Source organism: Asterias rubens, chromosome 5 (assembly GCF_902459465.1).
Source record: "Asterias rubens chromosome 5, eAstRub1.3, whole genome shotgun sequence".
Taxonomy (NCBI): Eukaryota; Metazoa; Echinodermata; class Asteroidea; order Forcipulatida; family Asteriidae; genus Asterias; species Asterias rubens.
In genome coordinates this window covers 22,426,200-22,442,878 of record NC_047066.1, presented here as the reverse complement: position 1 = coordinate 22,442,878, position 16,679 = coordinate 22,426,200, and the positions used below count along the sequence as shown (strand labels likewise).

Here is a 16,679-nt window from a genome sequence, read left to right as displayed (position 1 = left end):
TTTTCAAAGAGTTTGATAAAAAGAAACATCTCTCAGTGCGATTGTTGCCACATTCAAATCATTCATCTACAAAAACAGTACAGAATTAAGAAAACAATTGTTTTTTATTTCTGCACCTTATCAAATTTTAATTATAATTCTTAAATATTCTTTAACATTCAGTTAGAATTCCCAAATATAATGTACATATTTAAACATGACCTCTCCAACTTGGTTGGCACAGATTATTCATATAAAAAGCTAAGGGTATATTTTCTTGTTATTTCACTTAAACACACTGGACACTATTGGTAATTGTCAAAGACCAGTCTTCTCACTAGCTGTATCTCACCATATGCATAAAATAACAAACCTGTAAAAATTTGAGCTCAGGTTGTGTGCTTTCAGATGCTTGATTTTGAGACCTCAAATTCTAAACCTGAGGTCTCGAAATCAAATTTGTGGGAAAATTACTTATTTCTTGAAAACTATGTTACTTCAGAGGGAGCCCTTTCTCCCAACAGCTCCCCATTACTCATAACCAAGTAAGTTATTGTGCTAATAATTATTTTGAGTAATTACCAATAGTGTCCACTGATTTTAATCGTGGGGGTGTCATGTTTTGACAACCTTAAGCTTCGGTCTGCTCTGACAGATTTCATCCACTTTATTGCAGAAATCCTCTGTTAGTGGCAGACTGCACTGATAGATAGCCAGATATCTCAACTCAGTACAATCCACCAGAAACTTAAGAATATCCTCTTCTTTGAAGTTCTTAATCTGGGCAATATTTAAGACTTGTATACTTGGTAGATGCTTGGCCATGTTGCGTAGAGACATGCTGGTTAGGTGAGTGCATTTACATACATTCAGGTCCTTAAGATATGGCAGTTTCTAAAAGAAAAAGAGAAACACAGACATCTTGGTTACAAATACATAATAGGAATGAAAATATTCAGGATTTTCAATAAATGAAGGCACTGAACACGTTTGGTAATAGTCAAAGACCAGTATTCTCACTTGGTGTATCTCAACATATCTCAACATGCATAAAATAACAAAATTTGGACTCATTTCATTGAAGTTGCAAGATAATAATGAAAGAGAAAACACCCTTGTTGTAAATAATTGTGTGCTTTCAAATAGGAAGAAAGGCTTCTGGCCAGAAGTCTTTTGTTATTTTAGTGAGAAATTACCTCTTTCTAAAAAATTACGTTACTTCAGAGGGAGCCGTTTCTCACAATGTTTTATACTATCAACAGCTCTCCGTTGCTCGTTACCAAGTAAGATTTTATGCTAATATATATTTTGAGTAATTACCAAACGTGTACAGTGGTTTAATGACACAATTTAAAATCTTGACTATTTAAAGTAATGTCAAACCTTCATGAGTCTCATAAGAAGTTCATCGTTTAGAAGATAACCACAGTATTTAAGATTAAGAATCCTGAGATTTGGACAAGTCTTCATGATCATCTTTAAGGAGCCTGTAGTTAGATAAGTATCACTCAAGTCAAGTTTCTGCATCTCAGAACTCAGGATACACTCCAATGTTGTATTGTTTAGTTTCTTATTTCTCTTTAATCGATGCAAGATGTCTCTGTGGAGAGAACAGCAGAAGAAAATGTATCAGAATCAAACTGTGTGAGGTGGCCACTCATTAAAAGATTACTACAATACCAGATGGCCTTACAGTGTTTTATACTTTCTAGCATTTTGTATTTTTAGAAGAGACATGTACACATAGGCCTACACAAGACAGTCCATAATTTAAATGTTGACCCAACCAAACAAAGAAAGTAAAGTCTTTGGCAAAGTGAATAATACTGACAAATGAATATTGCTAAGAGTTATAATCATGATAATACAAAATGATAATTGGTACAAATTAAGTAACATAGACTTATTAAGAAATTTAAGGTCATAAGCCTGATCGAATTGAACAAACTGAATACAAAAACATTATAGCACATCAAAGAAATATGTAGTAATTCCGGATCAAATTGAACAATCAGAATATAAACAGATTTTAGCACAGAAATGCAATGGAAATTCCTGATCGAATTGAACAATCAGTAAACAAAGACAATTAGCACAGAAATGCAATGGAAATTCCTGATCGAATTGAACAATCAGAATACAATCACAATATAGCACAGAAATGCAATGGAGATTCCTGATCGAGTTGAACAATCAGAATATAATCATAGTATAGCAGAAAAATGAAATAGTAATTGCTGATCGAATTGAACAATCAGAATACAATCACAAAATAGCACTTAAATGCAATGGAAATTCCTGATCGAATTGAACAATCAGAATATAAACACAATATAGCACAGAAATGCAATGGAAATTCCTGATTGAGGTGAGCAATGAGAATATAATCACAATATAGCACAGAAATGCAATGGAAATTCCAGATCGAATTGAACAATCAGAATATAATCACAGTATAGAACAGAAATGAAATAGTAATTCCTGATCGAATTGAACAATCAGAATACATTCACAATATAGCACAGAAATGCAATGGAGATTCCTGATCGAATTGAACAATCAGAATATAATCATAGTATAGCAGAAAAATGAAATGGAAATTCCTGATCAAATTGAACAATCAGAATAAAATCAATATATAGCACAGAAATGCAATGGAGATTCCTGATCGAATTGAACAACCAGAATAAAATCAATATATAGCAGAGAAATGAAATGGAAATTCCTGATCAAATTGAACAATCAGAATAAAATCAATATATAGCACAGAAATGCATTAGTAGTTCCTGATCGAATTGAACAATCAGAATGCAATTAATATATAGCACAGAAATGCAATGGAAATTCCAGATCGAATTGAACAATCAGAATACAATCAATATATAGCACAGAAATGCAATGGAGATTGAACAATCAGAATATAAACAAGGATATAGCACAGAAAAGAAATTATTTGAAGTAGTAATTGCTGATCACATTGAAAATATCAGAATACAAAACATTATAGCACAGAAATGCAAGGGAAGTTCCTGATAGAATTGAACAATCAGAATATGAACACAATATAGCACAGAAATTCAATACGTAGTAATTCATGATCAGTAGAAATTACAGAATTAAACATTCAGGGTTAAAAAAGACATACTTAATTTCAGACAAAAAAAACATCTATTGTAGAAATATGTAGAAATACAAACTCAATGTGAGTAAAATTTCAAATGTCTCAAATATCAAGAAGCAATAAAAATACAGCAGATAATATATGAAACCATGATTAATTGGATGACATCACAGAGTGTGTGAATCCAGCCCTTTTTGAAACAAGGCTTTTGCTTTGGCTCAAGCTCTGTTTGAAGCCTTTGACAAAAAGCACACAATTTCACATCTAACTCAACTCCGAGCCCAAACTGAAGCCATGGAATCAAAAAGGGCTTTTGATTCCTTGCAAGTGTGGGAGGACTTCCCCATAATGCGGGTCTACTAGTTCCACCATTTTGAGAGTCAATTCCTTTATATACATGTTGACTTCCAAAATGGTTAGCAGGAGTTGTCTGTGTTAAGTGGGTCAACAGTAGAATATAATATTGGCTGTATAGTTTGCTACAAATTAGTTTGTATTCTCTCCTTGACGAGTGTGGTTAAGGATGTGGTTTGACTGTGGTTGGGTGTGATAGGGGCATTCTCTATGAGCCACATACAGGCTGGCAGTACGCTGGCCACATTGTAAAGACTCACCCTATTAAGAAGTCATCAGGGAATCCATCTAAGCTGTAGTTGGTGATGTTAGTTGCCACCGTCTGCAAACATATCTCTAGTAGTCTCAGAACCTTAGTGTTCTCATGGTATGGAAGCTGCAGAAGAGAAACACAATCATATAAACTCCATTATAAATATATCTCTTGTAGTCTCAGAACCTTAGTGTTCTCATGGTATGGAAGCTGCAGAAGAGAAACACAATCATATAAACTCCATTATAAATATATCTCTAGTAGTCTCAGAACCTTAGTGTTCTCATGGTATGGAAGCTGCAGAAGAGAAACACAATCATATAAACTCCATTATAAATATATATACCTTTATCACACTGTCACCATCTTGCTCATTTTATTTTATTTGTATCTTGCTGTTTTCCCTATTCATATAAGCACATACAGACTTCCCAGTAATATGCACTATACAAATTATCTTACTATAAATCCCATAATTCTGTATAAGGGTGTATGAATATTGTATGTTAACCATAAAAGCTCTTTCCCTTTTCATTTGAAGGTCGTGAAAATTGTATGGAGCACAGATGATGATCTAGTGTGGCATGAGATTTAGATCCCCAGACGATGTTCTCCCTTAATACAGCGAATGGTGCAGAAATTTCATCCGATAGTGCGCTCTTTTTAATCAACTTCTCTCAGCCCATGTTAATCTGACCTGTATGGGGGGGGGGGGGGGGCAACACATTCACTGGGGAAACAAAATCCCTATGACACACCAGGCTGTGTTATAAGCTAAGAAATCATCCAGGTTTTATCAAGAGCAAACAAGGCTGAGCGAGCATAATGGCTGAGCCATTTACAGTCTGGAAATCAAGTTAGGGGTGTTGGTTCGAATCCTAGTCGTGACACTTGTGTCCTTGAGAAAGATGCTTTACTTAAATTGCTTCTCTTGTTTTGATGGAAACACACCCTGGTCCTTCTGATGGGAAAGTGCTTTAAAAGGAAGGGCAGAGGGTGAAGGAATACAGGCTACTTGATTTTCATTTCTAGAAAACCCGCAATTTTGTTATGTCACATAAATGTTTGTGTGGAAATTTTCACACAAATTGTGCAGTTTTGCACACCAATTTTTTAATGTTGCATAAACATACATGTAACATGCTTCTAAGTGAGCTAATAACTTCAAGGTTTTGTGCTCACATGGTTTTTGTGTAAATCAGTCAGATCATCAACATAATAATAAAGGGACCATGGATGCAACAATATGGGGCCTACTGTACATGTACATACTATTTAACAAAGTCTAACTATTTAGGTGTTTCTTTTTTAAATTGTGTAATTTATCCTGTGAAAAAAGATTCTGTGAAATGATGCGAAATGTTAGTCAGTTGGTTTCCTGGCCAACACATTAGAAGCAGTTTTGCTAATTTTACTAACATTCTGACCGTACATGTATGACGAAGCAGGAAACAAGAACAACTGTGACTTAAACCACAACCCACAAGTATTAATCAACAAACGTTGCCCACAACACCAATACAAAATCAGATTCTCAAGACATCACAAAAAATGAGCTGAAAATATCTGAATGCAAAGCTTATGATGTCATCTGTAAGTCTTCCATCAACTGTTACACTGAATACTAGGTCACCCATGATAGGTTAGACTGGTACCGGTGACACTAAGAGCAAACCTCACCTTGTCAGGCATGTCAGGTCCTACCCTAATGAGGCCGGCACCCTTTGATCCAGAGGGAGAAAGGGTAATTGATGGAGTACCTATTTAATGAGCTGTCAAAAGATACCCCCAGTTTTGTCACAAGGTATGTTTCATTTATCAATGTCAATTTCCTTGCCCATTTCCTACTAGTTTGCCATTGCTGGTGGCAGTGTATGTAAATAAACAAATTTGGAAAGGTGGTATGAAAAGGTCAGATGCGATGCGTAAGGAAGAAATGACACATTTTTTTTAGCCGTATATGACTGAGACCATACTTCAGTCTACATCGTAGTCATCTATCTAAAATAACTGATTTAGCATGTCTCAGAGATGAATGCAGTGAGGAAAATTCACTTTCAACGAGGCTGCATGGACATGTACCACTCTTAGTCAACGAGTCTGCATGGACATGTACCACTCTTAGTCAACGAGGCTGCATGGACATGTACCACTCTTAGTCAACGAGGCTGCATGGACATGTACCACTCTTAGTCAACGAGGCTGCATGGACATGTACCACTCTTAGTATTGTGCTCAAAGTAGAATACAATTGAAAATAAATAATGAAATACAGCACAATTGCAATACAAATGCATACGTGCAATGTACTGTAACTTGTAAATCTTTTGAACTTGGATCATCAGGACCAACCACTAAACTGTTGAACTCAATTATTTGTTTCTCCTGAAGATGATCAGAGTATTTTGATTGACAGATGGAGATCCATGGATCTGGTTCTACTAATCAGGCCTGAAATTAAATGAAGGCAATGGTGGCAATGCCCGAAGTTGCCCCTGGTATTGGCATCGGTGCCCCTACAAAGGTTAAGATGTTCCAAATTATTAGAACTGCCCTTTACTAAATAAAAACCTCCTTGCCCTCTCAAAGATGAAATTCCAGGTCTGTCTAAGAACCACAACTTCTTAAAAGAGTTTTCATGGTGTGGATGCTGCCACAAACTAGTTTGCTCAGAGGTTTCATGGTGTGGATGCTGCCACAAACTAGTTTGCTCAGAGGTTTCATGGTGTGGATGCTGCCACAAACTAGTTTGCTCAGAGGTTTCATGGTGTGGATGCTGCCACAAACTAGTTTGCTCAGAGGTTTTGACACAAATTAGCCAAGCTTTGAATGTTACCCAGAAACTTGTAGAGTAAATGAAATATCATGACAAATTGAAAAGAAATTAAAACAGGCTTGTCTGATACTTTGATCTCTAAGGGGTGATTAAACTACTTGCGTCCAAGCTTGTTTTCGAATGCCTTCCTCCATGCTTCCTCCATGCACAAACTAGTTTGCTCAGAGGTTTGATATTGTTTAAAAGCAACACAAAATAGCCAAGCTTGTATGAAAGATCATGACAAATTGAAAAGAAATTAAAACAGGCTTGTCTGATAGTTTAATCTCTAAGGGGTGATTAAACTACTTCCAAGCTTGTTTTCAGGTGGGCCCATTTGGTATTGGTGTACATCCACATACCAAGGTATTCTCCAGACTGGTGTACAGTGTGTTAGGTCCAGCAATTACTTTAGCTTTTCCTGGTATGCTTGTTAACAACTAGGGCATGACCCAAGCATGTGTGGTTTACAATGTCAGAAGAAAGACATATTTAGTCTGTAAGGAATTAACTTGAAGTGACCCATAGAGTGCTGAGGAATGATTTTAATCTAATTAGTAACAAGGGAGCAATACAGCAAGATGGCAAGGAGGTTGGATTACTGCACGCTTTGACCTATTTTCATTTTTCTTTCTTGAATCTGCAGTAAACTACATACACTGATTCTACTTTAAAGTTAGTTTTGGAAGGACCTCATAAATATCAGACCACATAATGGTTTTAAGTAAAACCAGAACTGATAAAAATAAAACATAGTTTACTCTATTCACTTACTTCTTGTGGTACGAAAATATGTTTTATAAAATGGCTAAGAAATAAGAAGAAATTTATAAATTTAGGAGAAGAAATAAAAGAAGCAATTTCTAAATTTAGCAGTAGAAATTAAAATTATGAATACCAAACAACTAAATACATTTGGCTCTAAGGAATACGACAATAAACCATTTTTTAAATGTGTACCTCAGATGTTGAACTGATGGTTGAACAGTGATTAATAATAGTTTGATCTGAGGTTGTGTTGTGCAGCCATCTATCTCTGTCACTAGAGATTAAAGAAGTAGGCCATGCTTGACATCAAGTCTCAGTCGCTAGCTCTTGGCTCTTGCTAACTGTCTGTACTCTCAGTGAACGGTCATGGCCAAAAAACTAGCTCAACCTACTGTATGTAGGTGGGGCATGGCTACCATTTGTCTTAATGTCAGGATAAACTAAACATACAGGAAACCAAACCTGATATTCATAAATGTAAGTATAGGAGTAGCAGTCAGGTAATGTTCCCCAGCAAGCAAAGTTCTAGGTCAAAAAGATTTCAGTGTAGCGGGGCCATATGATTTGGAACTGCCATTAGGGAATCTGTTACTCTATCTGCATTTTGTTCTAAAGACTCACCTTTTTCCGCGTTAATTGCTTTTAAGTGCACTATGATCTTGATGGGATAGCGTCTTTTGATTGTTAATGGTTAATGGGAAATAATGTTTTAAACCAAAGCCAAGCATTAAAGACCATGTACATTAATTTACACACATTTAGTGGTGACGCTAACTTACCCGCTCAAACTGTTGGCCGAATATAGACCTGACAAAGACCTCTCCCTTCCTTGTCTCCACTTCATATCGCCTTTTGCCTCGCTCTGAGGTGGACTTTTCAAATTCTGAAATCAATGTTTCCTTGGTGTACACTGAGAAAAGTGGAACCATCATCATGTCAGAGAGCTTTACAAAACCTGCATAAAATGGAAAATAATTAAGGTGTAATATTTTACATTTTAATATGTTATCTGTTGCTGTACAATTGGAATTTAAATTTCATGTATGTTTATACTTGATTAATAAAACAATTCAATTCAATTAAGTTTAATTCAGTTGTTTAGGCCTACAAGCTGCAAAACTAGTATAATTATCAGGTCTCTCAGACCTCTGAGAAATGCACTATGAGAGACGATTTATCTCATGTGTCTATGGGTAAGTAAGTTTTAGTAGGTAAGTAAAGTTAAAATGTATTTATCAGACTAAGGTCATTCGAACAAATGTTTTGAATAATGCAAGACTGTAGTGTTGCCAGGACTTGTTGGGTATTAAGATTTTGGGCACAATACTAAAATCACTGACCGCGGGCCCACTCAAGTGATATCCTACTCTGACTGAATGTCCATCCTGCAGATTTTTTAAACAGATTTTCTGTAGGTTTATAACAAAAAAATGCACAATTTTGCAGTTATTCTGTGGGTCTTCAAATACAATGTCCTCAACTTAAACAGATTTTGCTCTTTGAGAAAATAGTAACTTTAAAGAACTCAAAAATAAACATTGCATTAATTTTCCAAAATGCAATAATTCATTTGTTGGGTTTTTGAATTCTGAACAAGCAATGTCAACATTGGCGGTTTTACTAAACAGCTACAGTAACATGACCCATTAAGATCTGGGTCACACAGCAGCAGGTCAGCCCTCATAATGAAGATATTTTTCTGATTCTTGGGAATTTTGTTCATTAATATAGACTGTATCTTGGCATTGGATTATATTTCCTGCTTGGAATGCATCAGAGTAGCAGTCTATCAATCATTTACGCTGTAGTAGCTCTATGAGCAATATGATATTGACACCTTAATGTAAGACATAGTGAGTGCTTAGATGCGCTTCCAATCTGTAGTCGCTTTGTACACACTTGCTATACATTAAAACATCACAATCAGGGGTTTTGTTTTGCATGGTTGCATTCTAGGCTACATGTTATTTTTAAGGTCAGGCTCAAGGAATACAGAGTTAATTTTTGAAAATCCTGCTTTCAAAACACAGGATTGTGTTGTAGGCCTAAATGTTTGTATTTACAATTTACAGTTTGTCAGGGATAAATTGAATGAAATAAATAATTTTAAATAAAAATGTGCATACAAACAAGTGTGAATCGTATGTACTGTTTTAACGCTTGAAAAGGACACAAAAAAATGTTTTAACACTTCAAAATGACACACCCAATATTATTGTCTTCATCGTTGAGTATATAATATGCGCTCATTGTTCAAATAATTTTAAAATGCTACCTTGAGTAAAACACTCGACAGGTTCAAGGAGTGATTTCAGGATACAATGAAAAACTGGAAGGCCTATTATAAAATTGGCACAAAGATCTACTGCTTTCAGATAAAATAATATTTATAAATGTTGTAGTGAAATTGATATTTGAATTGGCTTTAACAAGTGTTTGAAAATGTTCCTTTCAGGATATCAGTTTGTCTGGACTAATATATACGAAGATCACACTGAACATCACACTGATCTTGTGTGTTCTCCCATGTGAGAACTGATTGTTTATTTGATTTCTGATCTTCCTATTTCACACTTTGCAGTAAATCCAAACATGACTTGATGACACGTTGATGACTGTACACAAAGTGCATCATCAGGAGTCAGGACGGACTGAGTGTAGCCTGCTACCATACAATGTAGTAGGCCTACATGTACAGTGTACTCAAATACAGTAGACCTAGAAATTTAAACTGAATTGCAGGCCCGAGGCCAGAGATTTTACAACCTGACCTATAAAATTAATACTGGACATCTTGTATTTTTCAATTCAATTTGTTTTTCTTCAAAACATTAGGCCTTTGTTCAGAGTTTGATGAACATAAATATATTCTTTTAATGTCGTAGGGTATCCATTTTTACTAAGTTTGACCCAAAAAAGATTCAAGATAAATTTTCTTTTAGTGACTGTTCCCATACAAAAACGAGTTGAATACAAAACTGTGTTGAAATCATTTTATTCTGATTCTGATCTGTTCATACCTAACTACATTTTGATTCTAGTATTGTAAACAAAAAATGTAAGCCTGTAGGATAGGGGGCCTACACATCTAAAAAGAAAATACAAAATTGCTTTAAAAATGTAAAACATCTTTCTTTTTGTCAGACTGTGAAAAAGATGGCTCTGAAGCATAAATTAAGATTAAAATAGCAAGTTATAAAAAATGATTCTTGGTTTATTTTGCTCGCTGGTGTAATGATTCAAAAGGCCTAATGTTTTAAAAGCAATTTTCTTGTAGAAAAAAATCTCACAGCTAACATGTCGTCATTCCACCTGACTACAATTGCCAATGCACTGTTTGAAAGGTCAAAGCTAATTGTACATCTTACAGAAAGTGTGATCTTGTGTGACCTTTACTTCCGGTCAAAACAGGAAGCTGAAGTGAAAATTATTCCCAGCCTTGTATTGAGGTCTTGAAAAGTAGGATCTGGGACATTTTGTTCTAATTTGATTGCATGTACCTCACTACGTATGCTACATTATGTTGAGTTAAGTATTGAAGCACTACCAATGAGAATCCTTGTCTTAGTGAGTGTTCAAACAAAAAACAGTTTGTTCAACTGTGTGTTTTTATCTTCTTTTCACAAGATTTCTGCTTCAGTTCACAGTTTGAGCTAAAAGCCCTGTTGTCTCGAGGATTCTGCCCAGCCTCCAAAATTTGATCCATGCTGGTACTCTAATACTGCACAATAACAGCTAATTTTGTAACAAACTCTGGAGGAAGAGTAATTTTCTCAAACAAGGCAACAAATGTTTTACATGATTAAAAACAATTTACTCATGAAATCTGAATAGCTTAATACTTTTATTGTGGGGGGTGAACAACAAATTGACTAGAGTAGGATTCGAAACAAGGATTTGAAACAAGGACCACGAGATTAATGTGCGATGCTCTACCAACTGAGCTATCTAGCCGCACCCCCGAACAAAGACATTGACAAATATAGGGAGACCGCATTATTAGGGCTTGAGCTCAGTCGTTGGTTCAAATCCCACATAGTAAATTCTTTGTTCAACCCCAAAAATCATTTTAGAATGTCCCTAGTTTAATACTTGAAAGTATTTTACCTACCCTTCTCTGTTACTTTCAGTCCCTCTTTAACTGCTCCATATCTTAGCACATAGGCCAACCTTCTCCCAAGTTTGGAGTTGTTAGGGTCAGCATACAGAAAGTCAGTTTTACCGCCATTCTTCATCTCTTCTTTCCCACTTGCTGGTGATTTCTGTTAACAAAATCAAACAAATGGCAACTCTTTTAACTTGATGATGGTATCATGTCATTGTCTAAAATAAAGCAATTTTGAACCTCATACGCCTCAGCTTGGTCCATTAACACTTGGTGACCAGCCATGAACCTCGTTCCAAGGGGTGATCGGTTTTGCCGTGCCATTTTTTCCCAGCGTGCCTTGCTCGATCATCACCCCTGAAATTTGTTCATCAAAGTGTGCTAGAATCTATTAATGAGCGCATGTAATCAATCCTTTCTACGGACGCACGCATGTCTTTCGTCTAAAGGAATGTTTTTGTTTTTCTTTTTTTTTAAACGTGTTTGTGCCGTAAAAAATGCGGGCGTGATCAACATGCAAATCTTAAAACTCTGCGCGAGAGCACTTTACATCAAATGCATTAACCCAGTTTCATGAACCAATCAGGGTTGTTTCTCAGTACATCCCTTCCAGTGGTAAGTGACGCGAGGTATCATTATGGCACATTGCCAATGGTAGTGAGTCTTGGTCATTACCACTCAGTGAAGACAGGCTCTCCCCACACTGTTATTCCCTAACTCATTACATGCATTGTTGTCATAATACACTGTAACACTGTAGGAAGATTGGGAGGAAATTAGAACACATTCAAATCCAACAAATTTATATTCAACACCAGACCCAGTAACGTGGGCGCTGTAGGCCTATTCCTTTTTCAAAATTTTGATGACCGATAATGTCAAAATTTTGAAAAAGGAATACAGCTCCCCAGTTACTGGGTCTAACTCAACACTAGACCCACAGTTACTGGGGCACCTGTACTCCTTTTTTCGAACTTTTGTCATTATCGGTCGTACTGCTATTCAAAATGTTGTCATTATCAGTCGCGCTAGAAAAACATTTGCAAAAAGGAGTATTTCAGCGCCCCAGTTACTGGGTCTAATTGAACACTAAGTCCAAGTTGGGCATCTCATACAATTTTGTGACTTACTGGATAGTGATACCATGGCCATCATGGCCATCTGACAGACAGGGAAAAATGAAAAAATTTGCTCAGGGAATGTTCTTACTACTGGTTTTATGCTTGGTAATAATTGAAATAATTAAAAGCAATAACAATCAGTAAAATTTCATTCATTTTTTTAATTTGTTTGAAATTGAATATTTACAAATTTACGAAACTGGCTTACCTTACGAAGTAGAATGTTTTTATTTATTTGTATAGGCCCATGTCCTTACTTTGTTGTTGGTCTGCAACGTTTTATAACATAGCGGGAAAATGATGAAACACCATGTAATTTGTTTGTAATTGTATTGTAGGATTTGTAGGCCTATTTATTATAACTAACACTAACAGTAACATAACACAAACCTATCAACTAGCAACACACAAAAATGACAAATTATTGCACAACTCATCGAAATTGTTGTCCATAAAATTAATGAAACCTAATATAATAGGATGTAAACACAGTGTTGCACAACTCACCGCCATATTTCTAGTTCGTTTTCAAGAGGAAGGAAGGAACGCCGGTAAAACTTTCACTAAAACCTTGACCCTAATTTGACACCAGAAATTGTGCGAGCGCGGTAAATCGGTCGTCTGCTCGGTCGTCTGCTCACAAAATTAATTAACGGTGTATGATAGGGCGCCCTCATTAGTTGACAATCGGCTAAGTTGTAACAAAATAATTAACGGTGGTATGATAGGGCGCCCTCTCATAAGTTGACAATCGATTAAGGCCGTGTTCGAAACGGCCACTTTGGTTGAGAAACGACTAGATCGCGCGCGTCTGCCTATTCTTCATCACATGCAGACGCGGTGATCTAGCCGTAGCTCAAGCCGAAGTCGCCGTTTCGGACACGGCCTAAGATGTAAAACCAAAATAATGTAAACATGGCGGACACGATAAACTTTAGCAGAAATAATGGTTTTTCGTCATGGTTGTGAGATTAGGTGCCATGCAAAAGATGACCAGCCTAAAGAATGGCCCTTGGACATGTGCTGAACAACTATGCATGTTGTCACAATACACTGAGACACTGTGAGGAAGATTGGGAGGGAAATTAGAACACATTCAAATTCAAAAATTAAGAATACAATAACATATCATTCAACACCATTCTTTTAGGCCTGTTACACCTTGACGTTTTCACCAACGTAAGCCGATGTATGAAATTTTGGCAAATATGCTGGCATATGTTGAATAAGTTATGGGCCGCTGAAACACTCTGATACGTCGTTGTAAGGCGAGGTCGTCGAGAAATTTTGTGCATGCACAAAAATTCTCGACGTGTACCACCAGCGTGTGGCTCATAATTGTTCCGCATTTATAAGTTGTAGGTAAGTTATACGATCATTTACATACGACCACATACGTTACTTGTAAGTTAATCATCAGTCAACATACGTCGAGATAATCTCTAGCGTACCCAAAACTTATTTCTAAGCTATGACTAATGGCTTTGAACCTATGTATTTGACGTGTTTCGGACGACGTTTCAGTAGAACTTCATTCATTGAAATTGTTTGAAACCGGCTTATCTTACTGTTTGGTAGAATATTTATTGTTATAGTGTACTAACTTTGTTGGTCCGCAGCTATTTATTTATAACATAGCGGGGAAAATAATGAAACACCATATAAATTGTAATTATTACACAAACATATCAAGTCAACGAACTAGCAACACACAACATTGCTTGCACACATCACCAAAATTGTTGTCCATAAAATTTATGAAAACTAATGCAATAGGATGTAAAAAATAGTGTTGCACAACTCACCGCCATGTTTCTAGTTTTCAAGAGGAAGGAAGAGCGGTAAAACTTTCACATACTTCCCTACTTTGACCCTTATTTGACACAGTTGTAAAAAGTGTAAACTGTGCCAGAGAAAGCTCCAAGATGTCGTCTGCTCTCGGTCGTCTGCTCACCACAAAGTCAATTAACAGTGTATGATAGGGCGCCCTCATTAGTTGACAATCGGCTAAGTTGTAACAAAATAATTAACGGTGGTATGATAGGGCGCCCTCTCATAAGTTGACAATCGATTAAGGCCGTGTTCGAAACGGCCACTTTGGTTGAGAAACGACTAGATCGCGCGCGTCTGCCTATTCTTCATCACATGCAGACGCGGTGATCTAGCCGTAGCTCAAGCCGAAGTCGCCGTTTCGGACACGGCCTAAGATGTAAAACCAAAATAATGTAAACATGGCGGACACGATAAACTTTAGCAGAAATAATGGTTTTTCGTCATGGTTGTGAGATTAGGTGCCATGCAAAAGATGACCAGCCTAAAGAATGGCCCTTGGACATGTGCTGAACAACTATGCATGTTGTCACAATACACTGAGACACTGTGAGGAAGATTGGGAGGGAAATTAGAACACATTCAAATTCAAAAATTAAGAATACAATAACATATCATTCAACACCATTCTTTTAGGCCTGTTACACCTTGACGTTTTCACCAACGTAAGCCGATGTATGAAATTTTGGCAAATATGCTGGCATATGTTGAATAAGTTATGGGCCGCTGAAACACTCTGATACGTCGTTGTAAGGCGAGGTCGTCGAGAAATTTTGTGCATGCACAAAAATTCTCGACGTGTACCACCAGCGTGTGGCTCATAATTGTTCCGCATTTATAAGTTGTAGGTAAGTTATACGATCATTTACATACGACCACATACGTTACTTGTAAGTTAATCATCAGTCAACATACTTCGAGATAATCTCTAGCGTACCCAAAACTTATTTCTAAGCTATGACTAATGGCTTTGAACCTATGTATTTGACGTGTTTCGGACGACGTTTCAGTAGAACTTCATTCATTGAAATTGTTTGAAACCGGCTTATCTTACTGTTTGGTAGAATATTTATTGTTATAGTGTACTAACTTTGTTGGTCCGCAGCTATTTATTTATAACATAGCGGGGAAAATAATGAAACACCATGTAAATTGTAATTATTACACAAACATATCAAGTCAACGAATTCGCGAACTAGCAACACACATAACATTGCTAGCACAACTCACCGAAATTGTTGTCCATAAAATTTATGAAAACTAATGCAATAGGATGTAAAAAATAGTGTTGCACAACTCACCGCCATGTTTCTAGTTTTCAAGAGGAAGGAACAGCGGTAAAACTTTCACATACTTATGAACTTATACTTTCACAGACCCTTATTTGACACAATTGTAAAAAGTGTAAACTGTGCCAGAGAAAGCTCCAAGATGTCGTCTGCTCTCGGTCGTCTGCTCACAAAGTCAATTAACGGTGTATGATAGGGCGCCCTCATGAGTTGACAATCGGCTAAGTTGTAAAATAATTAACGGTGGTATGATAGGGCGCCCTCACTGTCGGCTAAGTTGTAAAAAAAATTAACGCTGAAATGATAGGGCGCCCTCATATTTGAGGGCGCCCTATCATAAGTTGACAATCGATTAAGGCCGTGTCCGAAACGGAGATTTCGGCTTGAGATACGACTAAATCTCGCTTGCTACCTACTCTTCATCACTTGCAGACGCGTTGATCTAGCCGTAGCTCAAGCCAAAGTCACCGTTTCGGACGTCCCAAGTTGTAAAACCAAATGTAAACAAGGCGGACACGATAAACTTTAGCAGAAATAATGGTTCCTCATCGAATATGACGGAACTTCGAAGTCCGCTGTTGACTCAAAGTGAGAATGGAATATCGGAGGGAATTAATGGTATGTTTTGCATGCGACAGTTGGCTATTAAAGTTGTAAAAAAAAAAGTTAACGGCGGTATGATAGGGCGCCCTCACAGTCGGCTAAGTTTGTAAAAAAATTAACGGTGAAATGATAGGGCGCCCTCATATTTGAGGGCGCCCTATCATAAGTTGACAATCGATTAAGGCCGTGTCCAAAACGGTGAGTTCGGCTGGAGATACGACTAAACCGCGTTTGCTGCCTATTCTTCATCAAATGCAGACGCGGTGATCTAGCCGTAACTCAAGCCGAAGTCGCCGTTTCGGACACGGCCTAAGTTGTAAAACCAAATGTAAACATGGCGGACACGATAAACTTTAGCAGAAATAATGGTTCCTCGTCAAATATGACTGAACTTCGAAGGCCGCTGTTGACTCAAAGTGAGAATGGAATATCGGAGGGAAT

The 16,679-nt window shown here is 36.9% G+C and overlaps 1 protein-coding gene across 4 annotated transcripts; it reads right to left on the bottom strand.

Annotated features, from left to right (window-relative positions):
- Positions 1–509: 509 nt before the first annotated feature.
- On the bottom strand, positions 510–15,790 carry LOC117290627 (DNA repair protein rhp7-like). 4 transcript variants are annotated; one of them, XM_033772134.1, is made up of 6 exons: positions 15,648–15,790; positions 11,402–11,552; positions 8,070–8,245; positions 3,715–3,830; positions 1,363–1,579; positions 510–873 (listed from the first exon to the last, which is right to left on the bottom strand). In XM_033772134.1, exons 1-6 carry the CDS (start codon positions 15,651–15,653, stop codon positions 595–597), a joined length of 945 nt encoding a protein of 314 aa, XP_033628025.1. In that variant the 5' UTR covers positions 15,654–15,790; the 3' UTR covers positions 510–594. The 4 variants fall into 4 exon arrangements, with proteins under 4 accessions (XP_033628025.1, XP_033628024.1, XP_033628026.1 ...); XM_033772133.1 differs by lacking the exon at positions 15,648–15,790 and adding an exon at positions 14,322–14,458; XM_033772135.1 differs by lacking the exon at positions 15,648–15,790 and adding an exon at positions 13,024–13,352.
- Between the last annotated feature and the right edge of the window lie 889 nt (positions 15,791–16,679).